This window comes from Spermophilus citellus (assembly GCF_964194105.1).
Source record: "Spermophilus citellus genome assembly, chromosome: 2".
NCBI lineage: Eukaryota > Metazoa > Chordata > Mammalia > Rodentia > Sciuridae > Spermophilus > Spermophilus citellus.
In genome coordinates, this window is record NC_138183.1 from 168,723,226 (window position 1) to 168,751,136 (window position 27,911).

At 35.5% G+C, this 27,911-nt stretch overlaps 1 protein-coding gene across 5 annotated transcripts in view; it reads right to left on the reverse strand.

Annotated features, from left to right (window-relative positions):
• The window catches only part of ARHGAP42 (Rho GTPase activating protein 42), a 264,319-nt gene that overhangs the window by 103,464 nt on the left and 132,944 nt on the right, over nt 1-27,911 (reverse strand). For all 5 annotated transcript variants that reach the window (XR_014020505.1, XM_081281041.1, XM_081281039.1 and 2 more), the window contains exon 4: nt 5,883-5,954. Coding sequence is in view for 4 of the 5 variants with exons in the window: in XM_081281041.1 (XP_081137167.1) it covers nt 5,883-5,954 (72 nt within the window). In the remaining variant the exon portion in view is untranslated. The remainder of the gene's footprint in view (nt 1-5,882; nt 5,955-27,911) is intronic.

Consider the following 27,911-nt stretch of genomic DNA (forward strand, 5'->3'; position numbering starts at 1 on the left):
CAGCTTTAGTTCATTTTTCTTGAAGTGCCAAGTTTTGATTTCAAATTTGTATGACAACATAGAATATCCTGCTAAATATGGTAAAGCACTATATCACACTCTTGAAAGGCATTCACAAGCCATTTTTCTGTCTGAACAAATAAAGAGCCCTAAGCAACTTAGCAAGATCCTGTCTCAAAAAATAAAAAGGAGTGAGAAGGTAGCTCAGTGATAGAGCACTTGCCTCACATGGGCAAGGTCCTGGGTTTGACCCTTAGTACTGAAAAAATTAAAAATCAAATTCTAGTGGCTTACAGTTGCCACAAGAATTCAGCTCCCAATACAGCCATTGCCAGAGAAGATTTTTCCAGTAGTCAGAGACTCAGTTTAGCAGCTGTCAGTAGTACATGAAAAATCATTTGTGACCATGCTCTGTTGGGTCTGTTGACAACAGGAACAAAAGTTAAAGTGTGATCTACTAAATTCAGAGTCTAATTCTATAAACCACACTCTTTCCAATAATTCTCATCATAAGTCCAAAGTATCACAGTTGAGGAGCAAAAACTTTGTAATTTATAATATTTATAATCCTGCTAGATTCTCTACATCATTTACATATGAGAGACTGTAGTAATGTTCACATGAATAAAATCTAAGGCTATAACATGAATTGTGACAATTCTCTATAGATTTTTTTCTGGATACTACATAATAAAATAATTCTATGTGTAAGGCATGTTTAATATTAACTCACAAATGTTCAGAGACAGGACCAAACCCTACTATGGACAGAACAAAGGGAGATTTACTGGGCTCCATTAAGCCTTCATTCAACATGAAATCAATGTTAAAAAAAAATCAAGTTCTTCTTTGAAAATGACTAATATTATACTCATTTCCACATTAAAACCATAAAAGAATGTCATATGATTTCTATTAAAGTCTTATTAAAAACAAAAACCATTGTCTTGAAAAACATTTCCCACAGAAATGAAAATTATCCTTCAACTTTTATAGACAGTATTTCTCAAGTCTCTTTTTTTAATCTCCAATTAAACAAGTCAGTGTTAAGTATCTACTGTATGCTGTAAGCTGGAGAGCTTTCAAACTTAAGGGAAGCATGTTAACTAGGCTGGATTTGAATTGGGGAAGTTATTCATAATTGAAATATCTTTATAATTACTCTGTATTTTATAAAAATGTTTATTCACTAAACATAAAGAAAATGAAATATTTCATAAAAGAGTCTTCAAAAGAGCAATATGAAGGACTTCAAAGATGACTGATCTGAGCCACTAAAACAGGGTCTCACTGAGTTGCTTAGCGCCTTGCTGTTGCTGAGGCTGGCTTTGAACTCTCGATTTCCTGCCTCAGCCTCTGGAGCTGCTGGGATTACAGGCATGTGCCACTGTGCCCAGCTTGAGTCACTGAATTCTGATCTTTGCTGTGCCACCAAGGTGCCCCATCTGTGGAAAATGAGATCTTGGCCTGCTTAAAGTCAGCTCCATTTCCTAAAATACATAATAATCTGATACATATATTTGTTTATATACATATGTTTTTCTATAATGTCTTGTCATTAAGGACTCTGACATGGAACTCTACCTATGTTTTGGAGTCAGAATCTATGTAGAAACAAGTGTGAAAGAAATAGACATGACACAATCAATTCCTTCTGGGAGCAAGGAGAAGATTTCCAATAGGATCACAGAAATATAGTAGTAATTCATTCCAACAATGTCCAACAAAGGGTTATAATCCATCTTGCTCTCTAATAATATCACTCTGAATATATTCATACAGTGGAAATTCTAGTTGGCATTAATTGTTCTGAATACCTGCTTTCCACTCATCTTCTAGTATTTAAACCAGCAGTGTGTTAGGAGATAAACCAAATATTCAATTAACTCTCTGACACATGTAATATGCTGTAATATGTCTGGGCTGTAATACAACTCATATACTATTAGACAAAGAACCTTTAAATAAATACATTCGTGAGAACTGTTTATAGATAATTCTTCTAATCTCCAACTACTCAAACAAGCAGGACCCAGTGCTTCCTGTCCCTTAGTTCAACAACCCCATCATTAAGCTTTTCTAATGCTTCTCACAGATGCACCATTCTTCCTTCCCACACTGGAACTCACTGGGCGCCTCACTTTCCATGGGATCAGGTGTCTCAAACTCCATGGTGCACACAACAAAAGGAAATGTTTGTGGTCCATGGATTCTATCCACTTCAGCTAAAGAGTATCATCTGGTTGGGAGGGCCACTTGACTCAGCATTTTCCACTCTGGTTTGCCGTGTGGACAAGCTGGAGAGGTCACTGAGTGCAATGAAAGATCCTGCACTTAACTGACTCCTCATTCCAGCAACAAAGTGTCATCTGTAAAATTAACTTTATGTACCAAGTAGGAAAATACCAAAGCAAATGGGTTTAAAGAGATAAAAAAATGTTAAAGGTTAAAGGTTATGTTAAAGGAAAATTGACACATATTAAAGGAGAGATGCCTACTTTTAATTTGCTTTTCACTTTACTTAACTAGGATTAGTTAGCAGCTGAGAAACAATTTAGTGCTAAGAACATCAGGCAGATAAATACACAGAATCACCACCACAGACAGACCAAGTACAATAATGTTTATGCTCAAGACTTTATTGGTTTCATTTAATCACAATTGCAACCTCTCAGTGAGTAGGCAAAGTAATAATATCCTACTGGATATTCCCAATTGATCTGTCCAGCAATTGACATGTTTACAAAACAAAATAAAATGGGTGTTACTGCTCCTACTACTGCAATGTTAGGTAAACTAAACCTTCCAATGAGAAAGCAGTAATCCACACACAAACAAAATTTACTGCTTTTGGATGGGCCAGGAAACTTGGAATACCCTACATCTGGGAAATAATTTCTCACAAAGTTCTGTAATTCAGCTTTATAGATACCATTGAGGAAATGAAACATCGTATATTGAAGATCAGAAAGAAAATGTTTCATTTCAGCTCCACACTCTTAAACTTCCTAACTGTGACTGGGTGTGAAATCCCCTCATCATTTGTCTCATTTGTAAGCAGGTGTTAATACTAGTACTCAACTCACAGATTGCTTGTGAATAATTTTTTTAATTGTTTAAATTTGTTCTAATTAGTTATACATGAAGGTAGAATATATTTTGACATATTTTACATAAATGGAGCACAAGTTCTCATTCCTCTGGCTGCACATGTGCAGTCACACCAGTAGTGTAATCATCCATGTATATAAAGTAATAAAGTCTCTCATTCTCAAAGATGTAATAGTTCAATGAAAGTAACTGCTATGTATCACTTGCTGATTTTAATAAGACTCTTTCAAGGACAGAGACACCACATTCTTATAATGTTTTTCCTTTTTTCTGAACCTTCTCTCTCAGTTTCCGTTCCTGTCATGTTTTTTCTTTCGCAACATCAAACTTAGAGAATTCTCAAGTTATAAAGGCCCGAGGTCCCCTTCACTTCTCACTCTAGTTTTTTCAGGGGTATCTATTCTACTATATCTTGATTTTAATTAACATCTGGAGGACTAAATTCCCAAGTGCACATTTCTACTTTAGATCTGAGTACACACTTGCCCACTCAATGTCTCCACTTAGATGCCTGGGAGAAACCTCAAGTTAATTAATTATGAATAAATGATCATCTCACCATCGTTGTCATCCACATAGAAATGCTGCCTATCTCTGTGTGTAGTCCAGCAACTACTCCATTATGTAACCTGGAACCCGAGGAACATGGTGAAACCTCCCAGTCCACATTTTGCATTGTGTGAGCCATTTTCTACTGTCTCCATTCTACCCCTGAGACAGCTCTCTCACATCTCCTGGTTTCCACAACCACCTTATCCAGTAGCCCATGGGATTTGCCCATAGGCAGTCTTGGCTGCCGAAATCCACACATGACATGGAGTAATATTTAAAAATATCAGTGTATTACTCTCCTGCTTACAACCGACCATTGCTTATTGGCATCATTAGCATAAAGAGTAAAACACTATGGACCATTATAAAACTGTGCATATGACCTCTGCCTCCATGGACCTCTGTACTCCAAACATATAGGACCTTTCTTCCTCTGAAATGACTAGATCTTTCTCTATCATCAAGACCTTTATTCATTCCCATTCTGTTCTCTCTTCTGAAACATTCGAAAGCTTTTTCTTTCCCATCATTGTATACACCATTACTAGCTATTTCTTTCTCCTCATTTTGCTTAACCAAGACTTCCTGTGGATGGCATTTCCTGATTCTCTGAACAAAGTACATTAATTATATCCTTGCAGAGCATCCTGCACTTCTGTATCCCGATCCTCAGTGCATTTGTAATTACTTTAGTGTCTGTTTTTAACAAACAATGATAAGGGACCTAAGTGCAAGAATCATGTCTCTCTTGTTTACAGCTGCATCCCTTAATCTTATCAAAGTATGCTTGCCACATGTAGACCAACTGTGAAACTGATAAATATTTGCAGAATTAACACTAAAATTATCTGGTTTATTCCTTGATCTGAAAATTTCTCACAACTGGTAGCAAAATGCACACACACACACACACACACACACACACAAATTTAATTCAAGGCAGACTATGATAACTTACTAGAGGAAATAAGTATAAGAACTATTCAATCCTATAAGAGATGGGAAAATGAATTCTGGAAGGAAAATGGATATCTAAATGAGAAAAGTCTATATAAAAAAAAGGCTTCTTTCTAATTCTGGGATATGAAATAAGCCTTAGAGAGATTTCAAGACTTCAAAAAAGGCGAGGTTTTAAATATTCCAAGGAAAAGGAAAGGTTTTGGCAAAGGCAAGAATGGAATCAAGTGTATACAGAGACCAGAAAACAGACAACTGTGCCTGACAGTAGGATATACTAAAATGTAGCAAATGGTTAACTTGGAGAATGCTTTCACTAGGAGGACTGTCTGGGGTTGTGTGTCAGTGGTATAGTGCTCACCTAGTACGTGTGAGGCACTGAGTTCAATTCTCAGCACCACATACAAATAAATAAAATAAAGGCCCATTGACAACTAAAAAAAAAATATGTGGGGGGGGGGGGGGAGAACCACTGAAGGTTTTATCACCAGAACAAGAACATGATCAAAGATGGCAAACATTTGTTAGCAGATTACAATGGGGGTGGGGAGACCAGTTAGCACACTGCAGAAAAGAAGGAAAAGTATAGAAATAATTATGAGTAGAACGAACAGCATTGCTGGAAAAGGAAAAGGGGCTTGCCATTGACTAAATTGAAACTCAAAACAGAGAAAGGATGGGTGATAATGAGTTATTTTAACATGCATACATAATGTTGAACAAGGGGGCAAAATGTGGTTCTAGGAAACAGGATGCAAGTAAATTTCAGATTACTAGGCTCACGGGTAATTTGATTGGTTCATAATAAAATGTTAAGACAAAGGCTTTATGACATTTTAAAAGTTTTTCTCACAAAACATTTTTTAAATGAAAAATACCAAAAATAATAAAGTTCTTTTTTAATGACTGACCGAATTTCCCATATCTCTTGTGTCTAATTTTTATTTTATTTAGATATTAGAAACAAAGCTGCTAGTAATTTTACCATAATCTCACCTTCTCTGCAAAAGAAGTCAATTTCCTACAATTATTGGAGAGAAAGGAACTCACTTAGCAAGTAGACTTTTCTCCATTCAGTAGAAGAATAATATCATTTGTGTTTAAAAGAATTCCAGTCTTTGCAATAGACTCTATGTAAAAAATCTAAAGTGAAGTATGGAATATTTTAAAAGAATATTCTAATTTCAAAAATGTTAGCACCTGAGATTATGTTATCTTGAATTATCAAAATATCTGAAGAATAATAGAAAAATAATACTTACTTTTGCTGCACCTATTTGTTCTTTTCGAAATTTCTCAAGTGGTGCAATTAGTACATCATTAGCATTTTGAATCTGAAATTAAAAATGTGCATATATTAAGTTCTGTATAACTTAATGCCAACAATATTGAAAAATGGCTCCTTTATTCAACTTATTGAATATACATTTTTTGTTCTATTGTCTGCATCTATAAAAATATTTTCCATGTTGTACAGTATTTCTCCACTTTATAATTAAGCTGTTTTCACATATTATTCCACTTGATCCTAACAAGAATGTGAGTAATGTGAAAATAAGCACTTATTGTGCTGAAATCATAGCTTGTATGTTTGCATTTCTGCTCCTAAGATTTAACTAAGAAACGGTAAATTAGGTATTAAATTTACAAATACCTTTAATTACACTGGTTTAATGTAGCCAGTTTAAGCAATGATTTAAAAATGAACCACACAAATGCTCATCCATATTGCCATGAGCATGCTAGAATTCCACAGCTGCAAAATAAAATAAGGTTCATTTTCCCCCCTATTTAATTAGATTCCTCACACTTGGGATTTGCCTGAGCTCATAATATTTCCAACCTGAATAAAAGAGTATGTGATTTTACTTCACTGAAAAATATTTTAGTTTCATGTTTCAAATTGGAATTCACTTAAACTTTAAAACAGATAGAACCTTCGATACTGACTTATAAGAATACTGAAAGGAGGTATAGGAAATAAGGGCCAAAAACTAGATGCAAGGGCACAAAAATTTCTAAGGATAGCATTACTCTGAAAGAGAATATTAATTTTAAAAACAAAATAAATACCACCTTTAAGGAGCATTCAAGTAAGAATGAAGCCCAGTTAACAAAAATAATAATTTGTTCTACTACTGCATACTGAGCAAATGCTAAGATGAAGAAAAAAGCCTATTTTTAAAACATAAAATTGCCCTATTTTAAAATAGGTTAAAGAGTAAATAGGAGTTATTTGAACCACTCTGATAATTTCTATAACTGTGAAATCAATCACATTCTTATAACTTTTTTCTAAGCTTGAAATCATGTAACTTTTCTATAAGTGTGAAAGCATAAATAAAAAATGTCAAAATGTTTTTATTTGCATATATTTTTATTTTTACTCTGGTTAATCATTAGGTTTTATTTCTTAAATGTCTTAAATCCATAACCTAAATGAAGAGATAATATATACAAAAATAGAAACTAGAATGCTGATGCCAGTTCTCACGAACGTAGAGTTCTCCAACTTACACAAAAATGAGACAACACACCTTATAAAGAGGACCCAAAGTACTATGTTGTGAAAACAGAAAACAAATCAATACTCAAGTTCATTTCAAAGACATCCAGGGCCAACTGTAGAAACCTCTGATACCCATCACCTAATTCCTGCTTGTGAGCTCAGACAAGCATGCCATCAGATCCACTGGGTGGGTCCCACAGGGCGGATATGATCAGAAGTAGTAGTAAAGTAGCTCAGTTTTAATTCTCACTCTCTAAAAGCTCTTTGTGGTCATAAACCCCAAGCACAAGGGCTCATAGAAACATACATTTTACAGATGTAAGGAACAGCTAATTCATCCTTTAAACTTAAGTTTGCATTAGGGGAAAGTCCTTATCATGAACACTTTAGTGTAATTTGGAGAATGCCAAAAATAAAGGCTACCCTTTATTGGATGTTTATTTGTTGCTTACTTCACAAACCACAGTACTTCACAAGCATGATCTAATATATTTCAAGTCAGTGGATTTAAACAGGATGATACTTCTCAAGTGGTGAATACCTCAACAATAATGAGACTGAACAAGTTTGGCACATAGTACAGTGATTAAGTACATGTATTTAAAATTGAGCATACCCAGGTTTTACTGGGTTCTTTTGCTTATGGCCTATTATTTAACCACTCAGAGAATCAGCTGCATCATCTACTTAACAATTTAATTCTAAGGACTTAAGAAATAATCAATATAAAACAATTAGCTCAATGGTTTATATATACTGAGTGAACAAAAAGAACCAAGTAGTATTTCCAAATACACAGATTATGAATCTCATTCCATATTTACCTATTTAATACACCTTTAAGCCTGATCCATTGTGCTACCCTTTTGTTTGGACTATATCTATGTGCATAATATTAGAAGGTGTTTTCCTATAAAAGTCCTGAAAGACAAATGCCCTAGGTTCTCCCATCTCCAAGCATTTGCACACATGCACATGTGTGTGTGCAGTTCTGAGATCTGCGGGGCAGGGTGAAATTTAGGTATGGGCTAAGACTTCCAGAATGTTAAAATCTACTTGAAAAGAGAAAAAAATCAATGTATTCATTCAACAAGTTTTGGCAGCTTGTATACTCCTGAACAATTTTGGGAAAATTGAAAGACAAAAACTGATTAAATTCTGAATAGTTAGTTAGGTGATAAATTATGCAGAAATCTTTATAAACACATTAGGATTTTGACAACAAAAAGATATATGAAAACTAAATGAGTCATGGCAATGTTTGGATGGTTGATGTTAACTGGATATACTGAAAGGAAAGAATATTCTAGAAACAAGGAACATGATGACTAAAGGTAAAGGGGAAGAACTAAGCATAGCATGCAGGAAGAAGGAATGCAACACAGAAAATGTATTAGCACTAGAGTCAACCATGACTGTGACTGCACTGACCAAGTTACAGGACTTCATATCAACTTTTCTAAAATAGAAATAGTAGAATGAACGTGAACTCTGCTGGACAGTGCCTGGCACACAGCAGTCTCCACAGAATTACTGTAGTTGTTCAAATTATCCAATAAAAACATTATTTAACTGTAAAAGAGTCTGGATAATATAAGCAGGAAGTTCCACTGAACTAAGAGAGGAAAAAAGACTGGTTAATACCAGAAGCAAAGAAGCCTGAATATGAAATATGAAACTGCTGGTTTCTAAATAGAAGAAGAGTGTAAAAACTTTTTCTAAGAAGCTAAAAATATGTCAGATGGTTTTGAGAATGAAGAGACAAGTGGCTGGGAAAAGAATTCCATCCTGAAGAGGTAAAGGAGTAGATCAGGTGCCTGCAGTGTGGACAGATGCAGTTCCAGAGACAGTTCTAGGGAAGAATGGAAAGGAGCCAGCCAGTGATAGATTAACCAAAGGAGGGAGGAGAATCGGTAGGGGACACTATGGGTTGTGCTTCAGAAGCTGGACTGTGGCACCTAACAGAGTTGGGATGAGTTACGAAGCCATGTTTGGTAAGAAGGAAAAAATGACAATGAATTTTACTTTGAATCCATTACATCTGATATGCTTGGAAGACTCAAAGAAATACTGTCAGAAAATCCCATCTCACAATGATAGAACTAATCAATATGAAGGAATTTTTCTTAATTGGGGAAGAAAGGATTAGAAGAGAGAATAGATGGGAAGATACATTCATATCCAATGGTTTATGTTTCTGCCAAAGTCCTTCTGGAGCTCTCATACAAACATCACCTAGGAATAAAGCAAAAGCCTGAGAAGACAGCAAAACAGGGTAATCAACAACCATCCTTCCGGGCAAGTATTATTTCCTATCTCTATTGCTTTATATTTCATAGTTCATTTTTCCTTTGTTTCTAAATTTGTTCCAATTTCTCTTTTTTATCCCCCTTCTCACTCTGTTCATGTGAAGCTGAACAAAAACATAAGATGTGGCAAAGATATTAAACCAAAAAAAAAAATGAGAAAAAAGGAGAGAAACATCCAAGAGAATAACAGAGATAACAACAGGAAGGATTTGCTGTGTGCTTCAGATGTGCCACAGACTGCATAAGCTCTCCACAACACAGAGATTAAAGCCCACTTTACATGATGAGTAATGAAGTCAAACATGGAAAAATCCACTGGAAGAACATGAGCATTAAAGTCAATAAACTCAGCTTCATCTGAATCTCAGCACCCCAACTGATGATACTCAGAGTCTTCATTCCTAAACTCTTTAAGATTTTTACAAAAATTAAAGGAGAAACAGATATATTTTCAAAAACCATTAACAAAGATTCGGCAAAAGCAGGCTCTCAATAAATGTTACCATCTCCAAAGAGTTAACTGATCTGTGTTCATTCCACAGTCTTATAATTTCCCCCAAATGATTAAAAATGTAATTATTCAAAGCTAGAAATGAAAATCCAAAGTAACTTAACAAAACTGTACTCCATTCAGAAGCCTAACTGTAGATAAGCATGAACCTATTTTTTTCCATAAGATATTATTTGTGTGGTTTTATATCTGAAAAAGATGGTTCTTTTGTGTACACTGGGTGACTACTGTTCACAATATATAGATTTCAATTCAAAAGATCAAAATGTAAATGCCAACACCCAAAGGGCACAAAGTGGATTTGAATCAGATTTGGCTGCTTCTGACCCTTGACTTTGTAATTCCCCCAGGGAATGCGTGACTTTCGTCTGTATAGTAACTGGTCAATCATGTGGATGGAATTCTTCAATTCTAAATAGTCCAGTATGAAGAAAAGAAGGTATTAAAATTTTGGAAGGATTAAAAGTTACCACTCCTCCTTTATAATAAAGGAAAATTATTTCCATAATGGCAGGAAATATTTATTAAAAATGTGAATTAGGGTACAACTCTGGTGACAAAACCTTGTATTAATTTTTAAAAATCTAGATAAAGAAAATTTGGGCTCACATGAAATTTTCTCTTCAGATTTAGAAAAAAAAAGTTTGATGAAATTCCCTCTAAAAGAGTAATTATCTAGGAAAGGAAAAATCAAGTCGCAGCATTCAGAAGATACTAGATATCACAATATTTGTGGATTGTGTGACTTTGAATGAGTTTACTAAAATTCTTTAGGAAAAATACAAAAATAATTTTAAAACTCTTACTAGATAACAATGATAATATAAATTCTTGAAAACATTTTAGAAATTTAGAACACAATTTACTTTAATTCTTAGTTATTACCTAAACCTTTAAGCAATGTTCGTTTTATAGATATTGGTCCATATTTAAAGTTAAAAAATATTTACCAGTGAGTTCACTTATTTTCAGAAGAGAAGCAAATCTGATATGGGTAATGCTTCAGGGTTCTCTATTTACCACATAGACACACTTTAACTGTGAGGTAGGTTACATTAACCCAAGCAACTAAATTTCCTGTTGCTTTTAAATTTTTTTTAATTTTTTTTTCTATTTCAAGTGGTTCTAATAAACAGCCACAAAGGAGTGTTCATAAATCACTCAAAAGTAATGGCTAGAAATGTTTTTATGTGGTTAGAAGAATGATTCTCCAAATATGTTTATGTTGCCTTTTCTTTCCACATATACATGATAAAATTTTCCATAGACTGAATTTTAAAAGTGCTATCTTATAGGAATTTTTAGTTGTTTGTGTTTTACTGCTGAGAATCCTACCACAACTTGTTTGTCAAAGTAGCACTGGAAGAAAAGGAATCTGAAAAGTAATTCCCTTTACACTTTTAACTCTTAATATTTTCTCTTCCCATTCTAGGTTTTGGTTAAAATCCAGTGTTGCTGGTGACAATCACAGTTCAGCTCATTGCTGTTAATGAGTATGTGTCTCTTTATCTTGAAACTCACTAGATCACATTAAGGTGCAAGAGATATTATTTTCTATGTCAAACTTTCCAAGACTGAAAATACCCAAAGTTTTGATTCAAATATATAAAGATAGTCTGTGGTAATATCTATCTAAAGTAGTTACTTAAAAGGCTAGTATAGATACAAGAAAAGATGAATGGTATAAATCACTGCACAAATAATTTCTCATTGAGATATAGATGTAGCCAATCTATATAAAGTAGAAAGATCACAAAGGTATGTAATAAAAAGAAGACTGAGCATAGTCAATGCAGAAGACATTTACAAATAGCCTCCTGTATAATAGTTATTTTTCCATTGGTATATGCAATTGGAAAAAATAACATCAGAATTCTAATTTGGAATTATATCCAAGAATCCATCCACTGTCCTGTCCCATATTCTATGCAGTTCTTCTGCATAGATTTTTTTCCTCAGGAAAAACCTATAGTAAGGGATGAGAGTCAGGGGGCTAACCTGGGGTTCACTCATTCCTGGTCACTCATCAATTTAACTTTCCACAACTACATGACACAGTCATTTTCTAGGTCAGTAAACCAAACTCACAGCATTCTAATCTAGAAATCAAAGGCCAAAACTCACACGAGGTGTAAAAGAGGGGCATATGAACTGAATTTTACTGTATAATCTTCCATTTGAGCAAATTACTATTGAAAACCCTATCTTTGTCTTAAAAAAAAAAAACAGTGCTATACGTAAAGCTATCTGGATAACATAGTCACCTATTTAATTCCCATTTAAATGTAACTTGCTGCTTCCATAATTGAATGTTTTAATTCTATACATTAACCCTGTGTTCCACTATGAATTCCCATTGGATCTCATCTGTTTATATGGAACAGGAACTTAATATTATTTTCATCTTTCCCTATTTTTACCAATAACAATATTTTATGTGATAACATATTTGGGAAAGAAATTTAAGTTAGTAGAGAATTATGTTATAATGAATCCCATCCTTTTCAGGAATGAAGTAGCATACTCTGGGAGGGTACAGCAATTTGAACTTAATACTTAGGCTGTACACCGAAATCTACCAAGTCTTGGTCAAGTTATTCAAATTAAGTCTCAGTTTCTTTTTTGGTATGATGATGATAATATGCCTTTTAAAGCCTGTTTATAAGGGATAAACATTTTAATTTATATATAATGATCCTAAGAGTTTATTAATAAATACAAAGCACAAGTTGCTTCCTATTAAATTCATTCTGTTAAACAGGCCAATAATGATACAACTAGTTATCATTTTTTTAAAAATAACTTATGAAGTTGCTGCTCAAGTTTTAGTATAAGAGTAAAATTCTCACTAGCACAAACAGGATATAAAGGCTCCTGAAGAGGAAGAAAATGTGGTCACTGAGGCCAAAATGGCAAGCAAGCAATTCTGTTTCTAGCAACTATGATTTCTTTCGAATAGGATTCAAATTAGTTTTCTAATTCTTAATACAACTATCTATACTTATGAGGTAGAGAAATGGAAATCATTTAAACAAGGAATAACTGACCATTATCACAGAATCAAAAAGAGAAAGGGGTAGAGGGAAGAAGATCCCAAAATTTCATATACTATGACTAATCATGTTATAACTCTAATTTAGACAAACTGAAATTCCAAAAAAGATGTTATTAGATCAAATTAGAATTAATATCTTGAAAGCTACTTGAAAGTGAGTGAACCCCAGGTTTAGCCCCCTGACTCCCCATCCCTTACCAGAGGTTTTTCTTGAGAAAAATTCTATGCAGAAGAACTGCACAGAATATGGGACAGGACAGTGGATAGATTTTTAGGTGTAATACCAAATTAGAATTCTGATATTAATTCTGGTGTTCAGCTACTTTTAATACTCTTCTTTTGATTTTGACCAAAAAAGTTTGCATTTAGAAAAGCACATTTAGAGATTTTCTTTAAAGGCTGTATTAACTCAAAGGTCATACAAGGAAGATGTTTAACTTTCATCATTCAGAGGCCAAGTTCTCAGAAATGCTGCTACCATAGTTCTTTATCTTTAGTGGGCTAAATAATTACTAAGCATTTATTTACTTAGGTAAAAATATTCTTGGACACAGGTAAAACGACCTCAGCCAGTCCACTACTACTGGAAATTTCAGGATCTACTGGACTTGTGAGCCACTTGAAGGCACTGCTATTAGATTCCAGTTTGTTAATTCTACAGAGGTAGCTAAAGATATGCCCCATAACACAGCGACCTGGAAGACTGCACCTCATGCTCAAGAAAACATACCTCCTCCCCACACCCAAATTCAAAAAATCAGACATATCATACATTTTGAGATGAGTTAATTTCAGCCTCAAGAAAAAAAAAAAATCCATGTTTTATCCCCTACCTTGGCTGGGAAGGGAGGGGCTCTGAGGATGAGGATGAGAGAAAGGAATTTTGGCAAATCAATGATTTATGTAACTCACTCTTCATTCCCCCTCCTTAATGTCATTTCTTCTTGCTGATATTATCTACCCTTTTTGGTATTCATCACAAAGACTCTCTTTGGACAGAGAAATGAAAATCACTCATCTGTTTTAAATTGTTCATTTATGAACTTAAGCCAACTTCTGGTAGTTTTTGCAAGTTAATTAAAGAAAAGAAAATTCACTAAATTCCCAGAGTCATTGTTATAACAATTACATTTTAGTAGATGGATATTAATGTATTTTAATTGTAACTGTACAATATTTTGGTAATGGCAGATTGCTAAAACCTTAGGAAAAACTGAAGATATCCCAATATATATGCAATTTCTTAAACTGCTTATTGCAGTATTGTATTAATATGGAGAGGATGGGTGTAAAAAAGGAGAAAGGAATCTGAAGAATTGAGATGCATACACAGAAAGCAGAGATTGACCTAATACAGAGAGCAATTAAGAAAGATTAGGCAAACAGGCTGGGTGCTGGTGATGTGCTGAAGCAGGCACATACATAGTGGCTCAAAGAACCGCTGGGCTCATCTTTATATGAAGGCAATTAGCAAACCTACAAATCGGGTTTCGCTCACACTCAGACACACATGCACCTGAGTGCCACTGTTTTTTTATTTAACAGCACACTACTGCCTGGAGTCAAAATATGTTTATTTGGAAACCACCAATATTACAAATAATGGTGAAAAAAATACTAACTATACAAGATTTCTTAAAACTAGTTATTAAAGCATCTCTTTTAATATGAGTTATCTGCCTGTAAGCTTCCAATTCCTAATACACAAAAGAATAAATTATTTTTAAGCATAGAAAAGAATACTTCTGTACACTTAAATTTACTTTTACACAAAGCAAGGCTTTCAAACTTCTAACCACCAGAGCAATACTGAACAAGCCTCTTCTTTAGTACTAATACATAGTTCTAGCGTCACAAATCTGAATGGAAGCAGCTTCCTATGCTCCTGGGTTGAAAAAGATTCTAAGGCTGAAGTTGGAAACTGAAGGAATGATCACAAAATGTTAGCTACAAATTATCACATGCTACTGAAAGCAACACTGTTCATGCTGCAAGTTATTAATACATATAAATTTGTACAACCAGGTCTTCCAGTCCTGCAAAGGTAGGGATAATTTTATTGATTTTTCAAATAGTTGCTGATTAGTAAAGTGTCTTACATTGGTAGAAACTCAATATGCAATTGCTAAGTGAATAGGAAAAGTTTATTGTGATTGCCTTAATCTGTCATAAATTAATCACTCATGATATTATTGAGGATGGCAACCTGCCTACAAGAAACTAAGCATTTTTGAAAATGAGAAAAGCATTTCAATTGCATGTATTATGATAAATGCTATGTGATACAGGTAGCAATCTCATAGGAAGCTTATTGATTTTATCCTTAGGAAATGATCAGTCACAGAAAAAAACAGTTAACTTACAATGACTTCTTTAAATTCACAGAACATACACTATTGTACTGAGATATAAGAGACAAAAGGAAGGGACAAGGAAACTGTGACTTAAATTTGAAAGTCTTACAGTAAAGTTACACATGCCTTTTATTTTCCCTGAACTAGTTCTCTCTCTTTCTCTCTCTCAAGTCTCTCTCTCTCAAATTTCTGGGAAACCTACCAATCTTTATTCACAATCTTAGAGTTACTGGAAATTCACCCACTTATGGAAATTGCTCTGTGCACTGTCAATTAGCCCACTAATACAAAATAGCCCACTATTTTTGGAAAAGATTGAGCAGAGGGATCTACAAAACCTATAATATAGGGTAGTTTCCCAATGTTATCTATTGATCAGATAATGGAGAAGACAAGATGTCAACCTAAGGATCCTGAAAATTGCCAGACCACCATAAACTGTCTTGTGATCAGCAGACTGATGTCATTCTCACATACCTTCCTGCCCACTCCTCATCAAGTTCCCTTTGAAAGAGGCTGAGAACCCCCCCAAAGAATCTCTCACTTTAAAGACGGCCTGAGTTTTTGCCTAAGTTTTTGCTTGAATGTGTTTTCTTTGCCTTAACCCAAAAGTGTGTCTCAGTCTCAAAATAGCCCACATTTTTCCCTGGAATGTCTCTGCTTCGCTAAATAAATGCCTGTGTTTTGATACACTCTTAAAATTCATTTCTGCAATATCTATGAAGAACCTCACTCATCCTGATTTGAGTTCTCCCTCTTCAGAAACTGCTTGTACCTCTTTTGGTGGCAGTAATTTAAACCCAAACTTCACAGAAGGCAGACCATTATCATAGGAAGAACCACAGTGGGCTAAACTGGAAAGACCAGTAAAATTTAATTGTGGGAGAACATCTTCCAAATTCTGCCTATTGCTTCTCCCTGGAAGTTGGTTCCACTGCTATATTGAACTGAATACTGAAGAAGGAGAAGGAGAAGGAGAAGAAGAAAGAAAGACCCAGCCTTGACAGATTTTAGCTGGAAAACAGAAAAGGGATAGGATGAGAGGATGAGTAGGGAGCTATGGAATATAAGATCTGAAAGCATAAAGGGAATGATAAAACAGGTTGTTCCCGTAAGCAAAGTGGGGAAATAGTTCTAGAGCACAGAGACAACCATAGTTATTGAGTGCTTACTATGGAGCACAGGGGTTCTCAGTCTTCATACCAACCCTATGAAGAAGGAAGTATTGTCAGGTGCGATGGCACATGCCTCAGCAAAAGGGAGACACTAAGCAACTCAGTGAGACCGTTTCTAAATAAAATATAAACTAGGGCCGGGGATGTGGCTCAGTGGCCGAAAGCCCTGGAGTTCAATTTGTGATTACCCACACCACCCCCAGGAAAGAAGGTAGTAGAACATAGTATTATCATGCCCATTTTGTAGATGAGAAAACTGAGGACCAAGGAGACTAAGTAATTTGGCCAAGGTCACTAATACCTAATAGGTCACTAATACCTAATCAGACCCTAATCTACTAACCACTCTATTATCCCACATTATACCAATTTTCTGATAATAAAGAATAGGCTACAAAAATAAGTTTTACTCTCCAATAAAGCCATATGAACTGTGAGTATGGCTCTCAAAAGAAAGTTGAAAAATAAAAATTAAAAAAAAATAGCTGTAGAGTTGAGTGAAGAGATTGCATGTTATTTTTAAAATTTTTACTTTCTAAAACTTGAAATATAGATATATTTTGCCTATTACAAATCTTTTTTGAAAGATGGTGTGCACTGCTTACTGCATCTCAAACCAGTTTTACTACCATGCTGCTGCTGTATTTATGTGTAGGATAAAATGCCAAGATGCTCAGAATAATGATGATTTTTCTTGGCTAGTAGTATAATGCTCAGGTGAGAACCTGCATTGCTACAGGAAAGACTAGAGAGATTTCAATAATTATTCACTTAAGTAGGATGATTTCCCTCACATAATTCTGGCAATTAAGCCTGGGAAACTGGGAGGAAGAGAGTATCCTTTCAAAAAACTAACCATACTTTTACAGCCTTTTCCCAGTTTGCTTTCACTGAAAGAGGACTAACACGGGATGTTTATGTCACATACTATCTTGATATAAATAAACACAGGAATCTTTGTAATTGGAACAGCACCAGGAGCTGATACACACACACACACACACACACACACACACACACACACACACACACAGTATGTCTTTGCTATAAACTACCCCTATAGTGGGTCAGTAAGAAGAGAAAATAATCTTTTAAAATAAACAAGTTCTTAATTGAATAAGCCATCAAATTGAATCACTGTGTTGCTAAAAATAAAACCAGGAAAAAGTAATTAAAAGAGAAAACTTCAGAGCTTTAATAGTGAATTACAGAAGTCCATGAATAAGCAAAAGTTATCTAAGTCCTACAATTTTGCAAACAAGAGATATGATTTATTTTGCAAAGATTTTCTTTTAAACTTTCCCAGGCATATAAGCCCAGGCTCTTAGTCATAGCTAAGAATTACTTCCCAAATAAGTTCCATATGTTATAACTCTCGTCCCTGGTCTTTTCAAAATCCAGATCTGGTCATAAACTATCAGCCAGTTTTCCACACTATACTGCTGTCAGAATCTTTTCCTACCCAATGAAGTAAAAAACTTCTCTCAGCCATTTCTGTGAGGTCTTATGTATGTGAGATATGAGTGGCATGTCAATACTGGAGACATTCTCTTGACAACACAAGTCAAACAACATAAAAAAATATATGCTTTTCTTAATCTGTGAAAAGGTATGTCCCCATAGGAAGCATCATCAGTTCCTAAATCATTAACATTTAAAGTCTTTTGGTCCTGCCCTCAGGCCATGGTGTGAATCACTTTCAGTTCACAAAATATTTAAGACTCCTGCACAAAATGAAGCTTAAAAATACCTTCCTTCCACAGGGACTGGAACATGTATACTCTCCTGCCCTCATAATGATGCTAGCCCCACATGAGCCAAAGCCCTCACACCGTGCTATGGACACCCAAATCATCCCATACAATTATGAAAGATTTGGAAAAATGAAATCTCTCATTTCTCTTTTTCATTTTTCATCCTACTGAAAAACTAAGAGACACTATGTTTAGTGGGGGGAGGCGGGAAAGACACTATGTTTATCCAGCTTCTTGGATAATCGGTTTACACAATCAGGAAGACAACTGCTAGTTGTAAAACCTCATTTCTTATCTCAGTGTTACCCAGGTCCCCAAACACAGAATCCTGACAACAAAACCATCCCAGATACTCCTACTTCAACAATCACATCCTATTTGGAAACTTTTACTTCTAGTAAAGTCCCAAGACATTCTACCATATGAAAAGTTTAATGTATTTTAACTAAAAACTAGTCAAGCTAATTAAGTTAATATAACAAATTAATTAACTAATTAGTGAAATACTGAATGGAAAATGCATCTTTTCAGATGATTTGCAAACATAAAACTAGACTGCACATTACATCCATAACAGAAATTCAGCTATGCATGCTAAGATACAGACACAAGGCTAATGAAATCAGTATCCACACCTTGAAATCTCCACCCAACTTTTGTTTTATGTCATCAGGAGAACATCTAGGTGTATCTTAATGGCCCTTTGACCTAGGTGTCATAGGGGTATAGACAGACTCAACTAACTTGCACTTATCTTAAATTTCAAGATAAGAGCAAACTCAACACACTACTCGTGATCAACTAAGGCATTTTCATGCATCAAATGTCAGATGAAGCAAAGGCTTAAAATCCTGTCTCCAACCCAGACATTTCTGCTAAGCTTCTTATCTGTAAAGTGTTTGTCCCACTCCCAGAAGAACCTCAAACTCTCACCCTCAAAACGGATCTCAGCCTTCTCCATTCAACTGATTTTTCTTGTTTCAGTAAATGGTACTAAATTCAGACAACTGCCCATCCTAGGCTATGGCCTATACTTCATCTTCCAAATCCAATCCAGGATCTCCAGGCTGCCATAGCAAGCACCCCATCATTAGTCTCCAGGATTACAACAATGTCCTCCTTACAGACTTTCTACTCACAGTTTCAAAAATCACCCATATTTAAATTCCCACAGAATGTCAGAATGAACTCTAAAAATGAAGACCATGTTACTTCTCAGTTTTGATCATCTCTCCACAATCTTCAATGTAACAGACTTTCCCTCGGGGGCATCAAAGATCCTTACAGCAGGAATGTCTCCTCGTCTCCTATTAACCATTCTGCTGTCACTTACACATGGGCAGCCTTCTGCCTACACAGAACATGACTTCTAAGCCCAAGTTCACACTGCAACCTTTCCCATGGTTCTCCTTCCCTGGATCACCTGTTCTATTCACTACCTGAAAGAATTCTTACTCATCTTCAAATCTCAACCCAAGTGTTACTTCCTGAGTGAGCCTCCTATAACTCTCCCAGTTTAAGTCTTAAGGACCTTCAAATCCCCATAGGATACTGATCATTCCAGTATCCCAGCAGATTACAAAACTCTGCAGAATGCAGTGTGTCTATTTATCTTCCCTACTGGATTGTGAGTCTTTTTGTGGACATGCCTACACATTAAGCTTTCTTTTTATATCTCCCAGGCCCATAGTAGCATTTGAGGCATAGAGGTATTTGCTATACAATATATACAAGTCTATTGGTTGGAGGTAGGGGAAGAAGTGATAGAAGGATTTTGAAAACAGGAAGGTACAGAACAGAAAATGCCACAAATCAAATTTAAATGATAACATGCACAATATTGGACTTTGGATTCATGCACACTAAATGTCATTTCCCTTTTTATATCCCACATTGACTCTTTCAGTACAGGGTTTCATTACATATATAAATAAAAGGTTAGTGATCTCATTAAATTTTCATTGCTCCTTTTTAAAGGTGAAGAGATGGCATTAATTTACTGAAACTTACTCCGTTTTATCAACTTTTGGAAATGAATCTTGAATAAGCAGCAGAGGTAGGGTGGGGAGAGCAAGCATGCTAAACACTGTTTGGCAAATAACCTATCCCTAGACATTTATTACGGATGAATAAGCAATGGTCTGTGTCTTATCACTGGAGGATGCCTTGCTACCCTGTGCCAAAAATTCAATTAGGCTTGTAAACAACTTTGGAAGAATGAGTAATCAAAGAAACAGCTTCTTGTCGCCTTTCAGTTCACCAGCCAGGGAACATGCTATCTCCGTTACTAAGGTACTACATTATGCACCTAGTTACAATTAGAATACATAGGCAAAAAGTAAAGCCTAGCCTAAGTCAGGCTATAAAGTGGAAGAAACTTGCTTTTAGAAACTTACACCTCTTCAGCTACTTCTAAGCACGATTTGACAGCTGTATTCTTGGTGTACTTATTCAAACAATATACTACTATCTCCTTTATCTTCTTTGTAACCCCTCACCAAGAACTATGACCAGAAACCTAAGGATTTAACCATTACCACACTCTAGCTCATCAATGAAATCTCATTTCTCTATGGCATCTTTCGTGAAGGACTTGCTGCCAGATTTCTAACATCTAGTCAATCTGATGACTTGTGCTGATTTACTGTAGTGTTCACTATGCTTCTGGTCCTCTGAAAGCTAATTTCCTTTGGAGCATGTGAAAAAGTGTGATAATCTCATGAGCAGAAGCTCAGTGTCATGAGTGGTCAACAAAGCATGAAGCTGATAAAAAAAAAAAAAAAATAGTTGCTTGCTCTATCTACCTGCACGGCAAAACTTTAATAGGTTCTTATCTGAACTAAATGCAACTTCATTATACATCAAATTCATATCAAGACAACATAGTAATAATGCTTCCCCTCTCAATTTGCACACTGAGATGATAGTGAGTACAAGATCAATAGATATTTGCTTAATACAAGTTATTATCCAACTAGAAGCAACATAGACTATATTTTTCATAAGCTTTCAGGTGAGAATTTAAAACAAGTCACAAATGAAGTGACTGCAGACTAAAAAGCTAGCACCTTGGAACTATGACATGAATTAAGAACACCTCGATCTCCAAGCCCTAGTCAAAGATCTGGTTCTCCAGAGTTTCACGCAGACAGAGCAGATTCAAATGCTCTAAGTCATGCTAGCATGCTTGCATCACTGATGGAACAGAAAGAGGGCCAGCATGACAGAAGGATGCACGACAGTGATAGGGAAGAGTCAGAGATGAAGGCAATGTCCAGAGCTGAAAACTATGGTATGAAATTTAGACTTTATTCTATGTCAGCTGTCACAGAAATGCAGAATGTGATCATAATGACAACTAAATGCAAACTGCATTTTAAATAGGCTCCACACTTTGTCCCACATGCTGTTGTTATTCATGAAAGGGTCCTACCTTTTGAGGCTTTAAAAGACACTGTCACTACAAAGAAGAGGGAAATGCACTGAGAGTTGAAGGGAAGTTCTGCCCCCAAACTGAACTCAATTCCTGCACAAAGCAAAAAGCTACAACAAAAAGAACTATGGAAAAACCCCTTGGGTACTAGCTGCCAAGAACTTCCCATCAAATATACCAGACATTTGTAGCTTTTATCTATGACTCTATGCAGACAAGAACTAGCAAGGTTAAAGCAACTCCTTTCTGAGGTGAAAAGTGAGATTTTTTTTGTGTGTCTGAATTAACCTCAGCGGTGCCCTGCATTTATCATGTTATATAATAACTGTTTACACAAACATGGATACATATTGATTTGTCAAGAGACTATATTTCATGGCAAATCTATGAATTATTCTACTTCCTAAATTCCAAGGTTAGACTCAACTAAAAATTAATCTCGATTTAAGGGAGAACACTGAGCTTATCATAGCTACTATTGTCCCTTCTGGAAGCAGAGGGATTAAAGCCCCAGAAGATTAAAATTGCACAAATATTTGAAAGCAGGCCCTGTAGTAACACAGTTCTTTTTGCCTAGTGCAGCTGAAATAAACTCATGTTTCTTCTCGCTATCTACAATTTAATACATATTTGGGGACAACTTCTTTGGTAACTCCTCTATATTATCAAGAAGCAGTTCTATACCTTATCAGAGATGAGCTTCAAGAGAAAATATTAGAATCTTATAAGATGAATGCCTCAGATACCTTGCTTTAAATTAATCCTCCCTCTCCATCTTTGGTTAATACTTTAAAGCACATGGGGGTGGGGAGTAACAGGGTGATCTAGGTCAGTTTCCCTTCTTGACATATTCTACAATTACTTAAATAATCAGAGAAGTGAAAGCAAATTATCATTACTACTAGACTCTTCTTATTATTAGCCTCATGAAACTTGATAATTCAGATTTATACACTATATTCAAGTGGATATCAAGGCCGTTCTATTATTAGTGCTTAAAAAAAGAGAAATCATGACCAGTCTCTTGAACCACTCATGGAAGGAAATCCTCTAGGGACTGAAGAACATTTTCAAACTTGAAAATTTCAAAGCTTCTTCTTTGAAAATCCCTGCAGTAGAAAACCATTATTGACAAGAGTGTGGCAAGGACCTCGGGTGAGCTGAGACAAAGAACAAAGAGAGAACTGCTGTGTGACATTACTTTGTGAGGAATACATCATCATTTTGTAGCAAATGTTGGAAAGGTCTAGCTGTTTTGAAAGATAATTGAGGGCATGTTTTATATATACAGTCAATATATTCTTTCAAAGGTTATTTCCTCCTCTCTAGCATTAAGTTAACTTCTTTGTAAGTATCAGGTAATTTGTAATTTTAAAACTAGTTCATATTTTAATTTTATTTAAATTATAAGTAGTAAATCTAAGGCTTTGGGGCCATTTTGCACACATAATAGTTGACAGAATATTTTAGCATTGCGTCCTCCTTCTAGGTAGAGTCTGGAAGTCGTTCCAGCCCCTGATTAATGCTTTGTATCTTAGGAATCACAAATCTCTTTGACATCACCAAACCTACTGTCTATTACCAGCCAGTGTTCGCTGGTGGTGGTTCACAGTTATCAACTCTACCCATGGACAGTAGTGTTGCTTCTCTATCAGGACCCTAATCCAAAGAGTCTCACTTTAACTCCTTTCCATTTTCTTCATAGAAGATCCTGTCAACAGTGTTTCTGTTTGGCTGAGTAGAAGTTATAGTACATTAATTCCAAATAACTAGAAAATGGTAACTCCAACACCACTAGGCTTAGAGTCACTTATATTCATCTTTATTGGATACAAAGAAAGTTGTTATTTTTTTTTAATTAAGGAAAATGACTCTGGAACTTTAAATCATGCAGGAACATTAGGACCTGATTGCTATGTGGTGTCTGGATGGGTTTCAGTGAAATATCCCTAACCCAGCTGCTAAAAGCCAGTGGTCATGAAGTGACACTGGTCTGCTGACAGCCCAGACCTAGTTAGATCATGTGAGATGAGCTCAGTAGATCCAAGCTGCCCAGCTACAATGCTGTCAACCTGGTCAGAGAAAACATCCTCAACACTCTTGGAAGGTAGAATGAACCCTTCCACAAAGAAATTCTCAGCAGCTGCCTGGAGACCACACCAATGATGGCTAATGCCATCACCAAAGCCCCACACCCCCAAGGCATGAGTCTTAGTCATAGGGGTAGCTTTACTACCAGCCCAGTCTGAGTCGCAGAGTGTGATGATATCCCAGACTTCTCAATGTTGCAACCAAGGGAAAGCTGCAGCCAGGCTTCCTGGAGATTCTACACACCAGGTGGTAGTACATTCTGGGGTTGTGCCAGGTCATGGAGGTGGAGCCATTGGCCACATGCTATTGACCTTCTGTCTAGGCCTGGAGGCCCTACCAGCTCAGGCCACCAGTCCTTCCCCTAGATTTACATGAGGGACCTGGCAAGAACCTTGCCTCATGCCTTTGATACAAATCACATGCAGGAGGTCCTTAATGGAGTGACCCCAGCCCCCACACTGCCAATGCTGAGTTTGCCCAGGCCTTGGACACTGCCCTGTGCTGACCAACCTTCATCCCTCTCCCCAGCAGGTGATAAAAGCTGTCTTTGTGGGAGAGGGTTCCATCATGCTGCTGGAGGGAGAAGGCAGTCCCATGGTAAACAGTAGCCATTGGCTATCAATATTCCTTCCCGAAGCTAGAAGTTGCCTTCAAGTAAGTTGTATGTAGCCCAAGTCAGGAGGTACTTGGCAGGGGCTGAGGACCAGAGACTTCCTGGTCAGAGACTGTGAATAGGCTCTGGTAGTCCTCTACAGAAACCACCTGGTTCTTAGAGATTCCTTTCCCAGCCTTTCTTCTCTGTTGTTCTTCTACCTCATTTAACTGAAAAAAACTCCCCACAATCCAAAGGTTATAATCTTATCAAGTTAAGACCTTAATTTTTTTACTCCTTGTAAAAGAATTTAAGTGCACTGTTGTTCCAGTTCTCTGTGTTAAGAATGTCCTGAGGTTTTGACAATAAAGATAAATTATCACTCTAAAAACAAATGAACAAAAACCTTTTTTGCATTACTCATTTATCTGAATGATCATAAAATCTCAGTGAGATAGATTTAGAATTTGTACACAGTGCTAGGTCTTAGTAAAACAAGTACCATAAGAATGGTTGAACTATCATTTCACTTTCCATTTAACTCAGTAAGAGCTCAGCACTTGCTAACTGCTTACCACCTTGCTAGATACTAAGGAACATGAGGCTACCAAAGTATAGTTGTGTTTGGCAGTTGATACATAATTTCTATAAGTACACCAGAGCATACAGTACAGAAGAGTACTATGTAACACATGGATGGATGGACTTTGTCGTAAAGGGAGTGATAATTTCCTGGGGACAGTAGGAAAACCAACAAATAGTTTCAAAGCAGGGAATGTCAGCATAAGGCTAAATAAAATGAAGCAAGAAGATTTCCTAGGAATTGAACAGTGCTGCCAACCAGTCCCTACAGCCATGTGTCACTTAAAACGGTGATACTTTCTGAGAAGTACAGTGTTAGGCAATGTCATTGTTGCGTGTATTTATACTAATCTAGATGGTACAGGTCATTTAGACACAGCCTCTTAATTCAATCAAGAGATGTAGTAAACAAAAAATGTATGAGGATGCTGTCAGTATAATGCTGCACACCTTTTTTTTAATAAGTAGGAGTATAGTTTAAAATAATAAAAAGGTATAGCAAATAAATAAACCAACAAAACAGTCATTTATTATCATCAAGTATTATGTTCTATATATAATCACATGTGCTATAATAGTTTATAGAACCGGCATCACCGAAAACATGAGTCCTGTGTTGTATTGCAACTCTATATGATAGTCATGATGTCACTAGGTCACAGGGATTTCTCAGGTCTGCTATAATCTTATGGGACCTCCATCTTAAGCTTATATGTGCTCAACTTATATGTGGTCACTATTGACCCAAACATCATTACATGGCACATGGCTGAATGTTTTTGTACTTATCAATAACTAATGACTGAACAGCTCATCCTCAATGAAGAAATACTTGTTTTAAAGTAGGCTAAATGGAAATGTTTTCTTTTGTTTTTGTTTTCTTTTTGTACTATTGTGTTCTAAGAGGATCTATCTGAATCTTATAAAGATGCTACAACACAACAGATTTTAAAAATTTAAAAAAAAAATAGTTTTTTAAAGAAAACAAAAATAGAACAAAGGTAGGAAGAGAGAAAATGTGGTGTGAAATAAACTGACAGAATGCATGCCTGAGGCGGTGCAGGTGAATGGAGGGTGCTAGAACTCTGGCTCTGAACACTTCGGAAACAGAGAATCAAGCTCCATCCTTTGATCTGATGTGACATGAATTGATGTAACACTTGGCGTTGATCACCACACCATTACCAAAAAAGTGGCCAAAACTGTTAGATGTTTCTTCCACTAAACACTATTTCTTCAGCCTTTCTGGTCATAAATTAACTGAAGGGACATCAAAAATATCAGATTTTTAGATTATGAGAAGTATTTTAGATTATTAGAAGTATTACGAGATATTCAGGTTGGTAGGTAAATGTCTGATGGGAAACAGGATGTTCTAGCTGACTGTCTTTTCTCATAATGGATTTACTAATTCCCAAGGGAAAGGGAAGCTTCGTAGTGGAGAAACCTGGTAGTCACCCTTCAATCAAGCAATTAAAGTTTACAACTATAGTAATAAAAAAAAGCCTTATTCCTGCCCCACATGCACATCTTGAACTTATTCTTAAGAAAACATCAGACAAACAAAAATTATGAAATATTCTACAAAGTAGATAGACTAAATGCTTCAAAATATCAATGTTGTGAAAAATGAAAATTGAGGGTATTACAGAATTTCACATCCAAGGACAAGAGAAAAAAAATTCCATCAAGGACACTATTGTGTCAATTAGCAAAATTTGAAGAAACAAGACTCTGGTAACATATTTACTAGTTTTAAATTACTTAATACAGATAATGGCACTGTAGCTATTCACTATGTAAGTGAACTCCTCTGTCTTAGGTAACGCATACTTAAATATTTAAGGATTTAAAAAAAGGACATGGTGGTTATAATTTATTCTCAAGAGAATAAAAATCTACAGCAAATTCTGGAAAAAAAAATGTTAAAAACTGATGAGTCCTGGTGAAAGGTATATCAAAGTTTGTTGAACTGTTCCTCAAACTGTTCTATAAATTCATATTTTAAAATCGAAGGCGAACTTTTTCAGTAACTACTAATAATATGAGTACCTTAAAATCTTGAACACTCTCCTTCTCATGAAGTAAGAATTATTTCCATATTCCCACAAAACAAAAATATTTTTCTAGGATCAATCATTCATTCATTATTTACATATCTCTAGACAACAGGAAATAGAAAGTAGGCAATAACATTCAAGTGTTCTATATACAAGAAATAGGATAAAAAGAGTAGTGATGTTTAAGTTACAGGCATTATATGTATGGGGATTTTTTGAATGCATGGAAATTGAGATCTTTCATTTAGTTCCATTTTTAAACAAGCTTGAATATACAAAAGTTTTACAGAGTCATAATTTTATGGCAGTTATCTGTAGTTTTAGATTATGATAAAAGGTATAGGGAACAGCAGAACATAAATTATTAATGTCCTAAACTTGATGTTTTCCAGCTATATTTCACATTTCTCCTTTAACTTAGATATCACAATGTAAATATTGTATGGTCAATTTCAGCCCTAAAGAATGTCACTGAATCTGGCATAGGGGCCAAATGTTCAGAGTAGAAAATTTTCTTGTCTGGCTTTATAAGGTCTGTAGACTACAAAATTCCAACTGTGCTTCAGGAAACAATATCAGAGTTAGTCTACTGCTTTGTACTATAGAGGCTAGCAAAAATCCATTCATTAGAAAATCAAAAGTCGATCTGTGAACATTTTTGGAAAAAAGAGCTAGATTAGAAAATTAGAAGGTTAAACTCTAGTAATTAACAACTGGCTACAGGATCTTGGGCACATCACTAAACCTATTTGTTACTTCATTAAAAAATATTACATTTGATTAACTGTTGTCTTGTGAATCATCTCAAAACTCTAATGACTTATAACTCTGTAAGTATGCTGTTACCTACTATTTTTGTCTTGGTT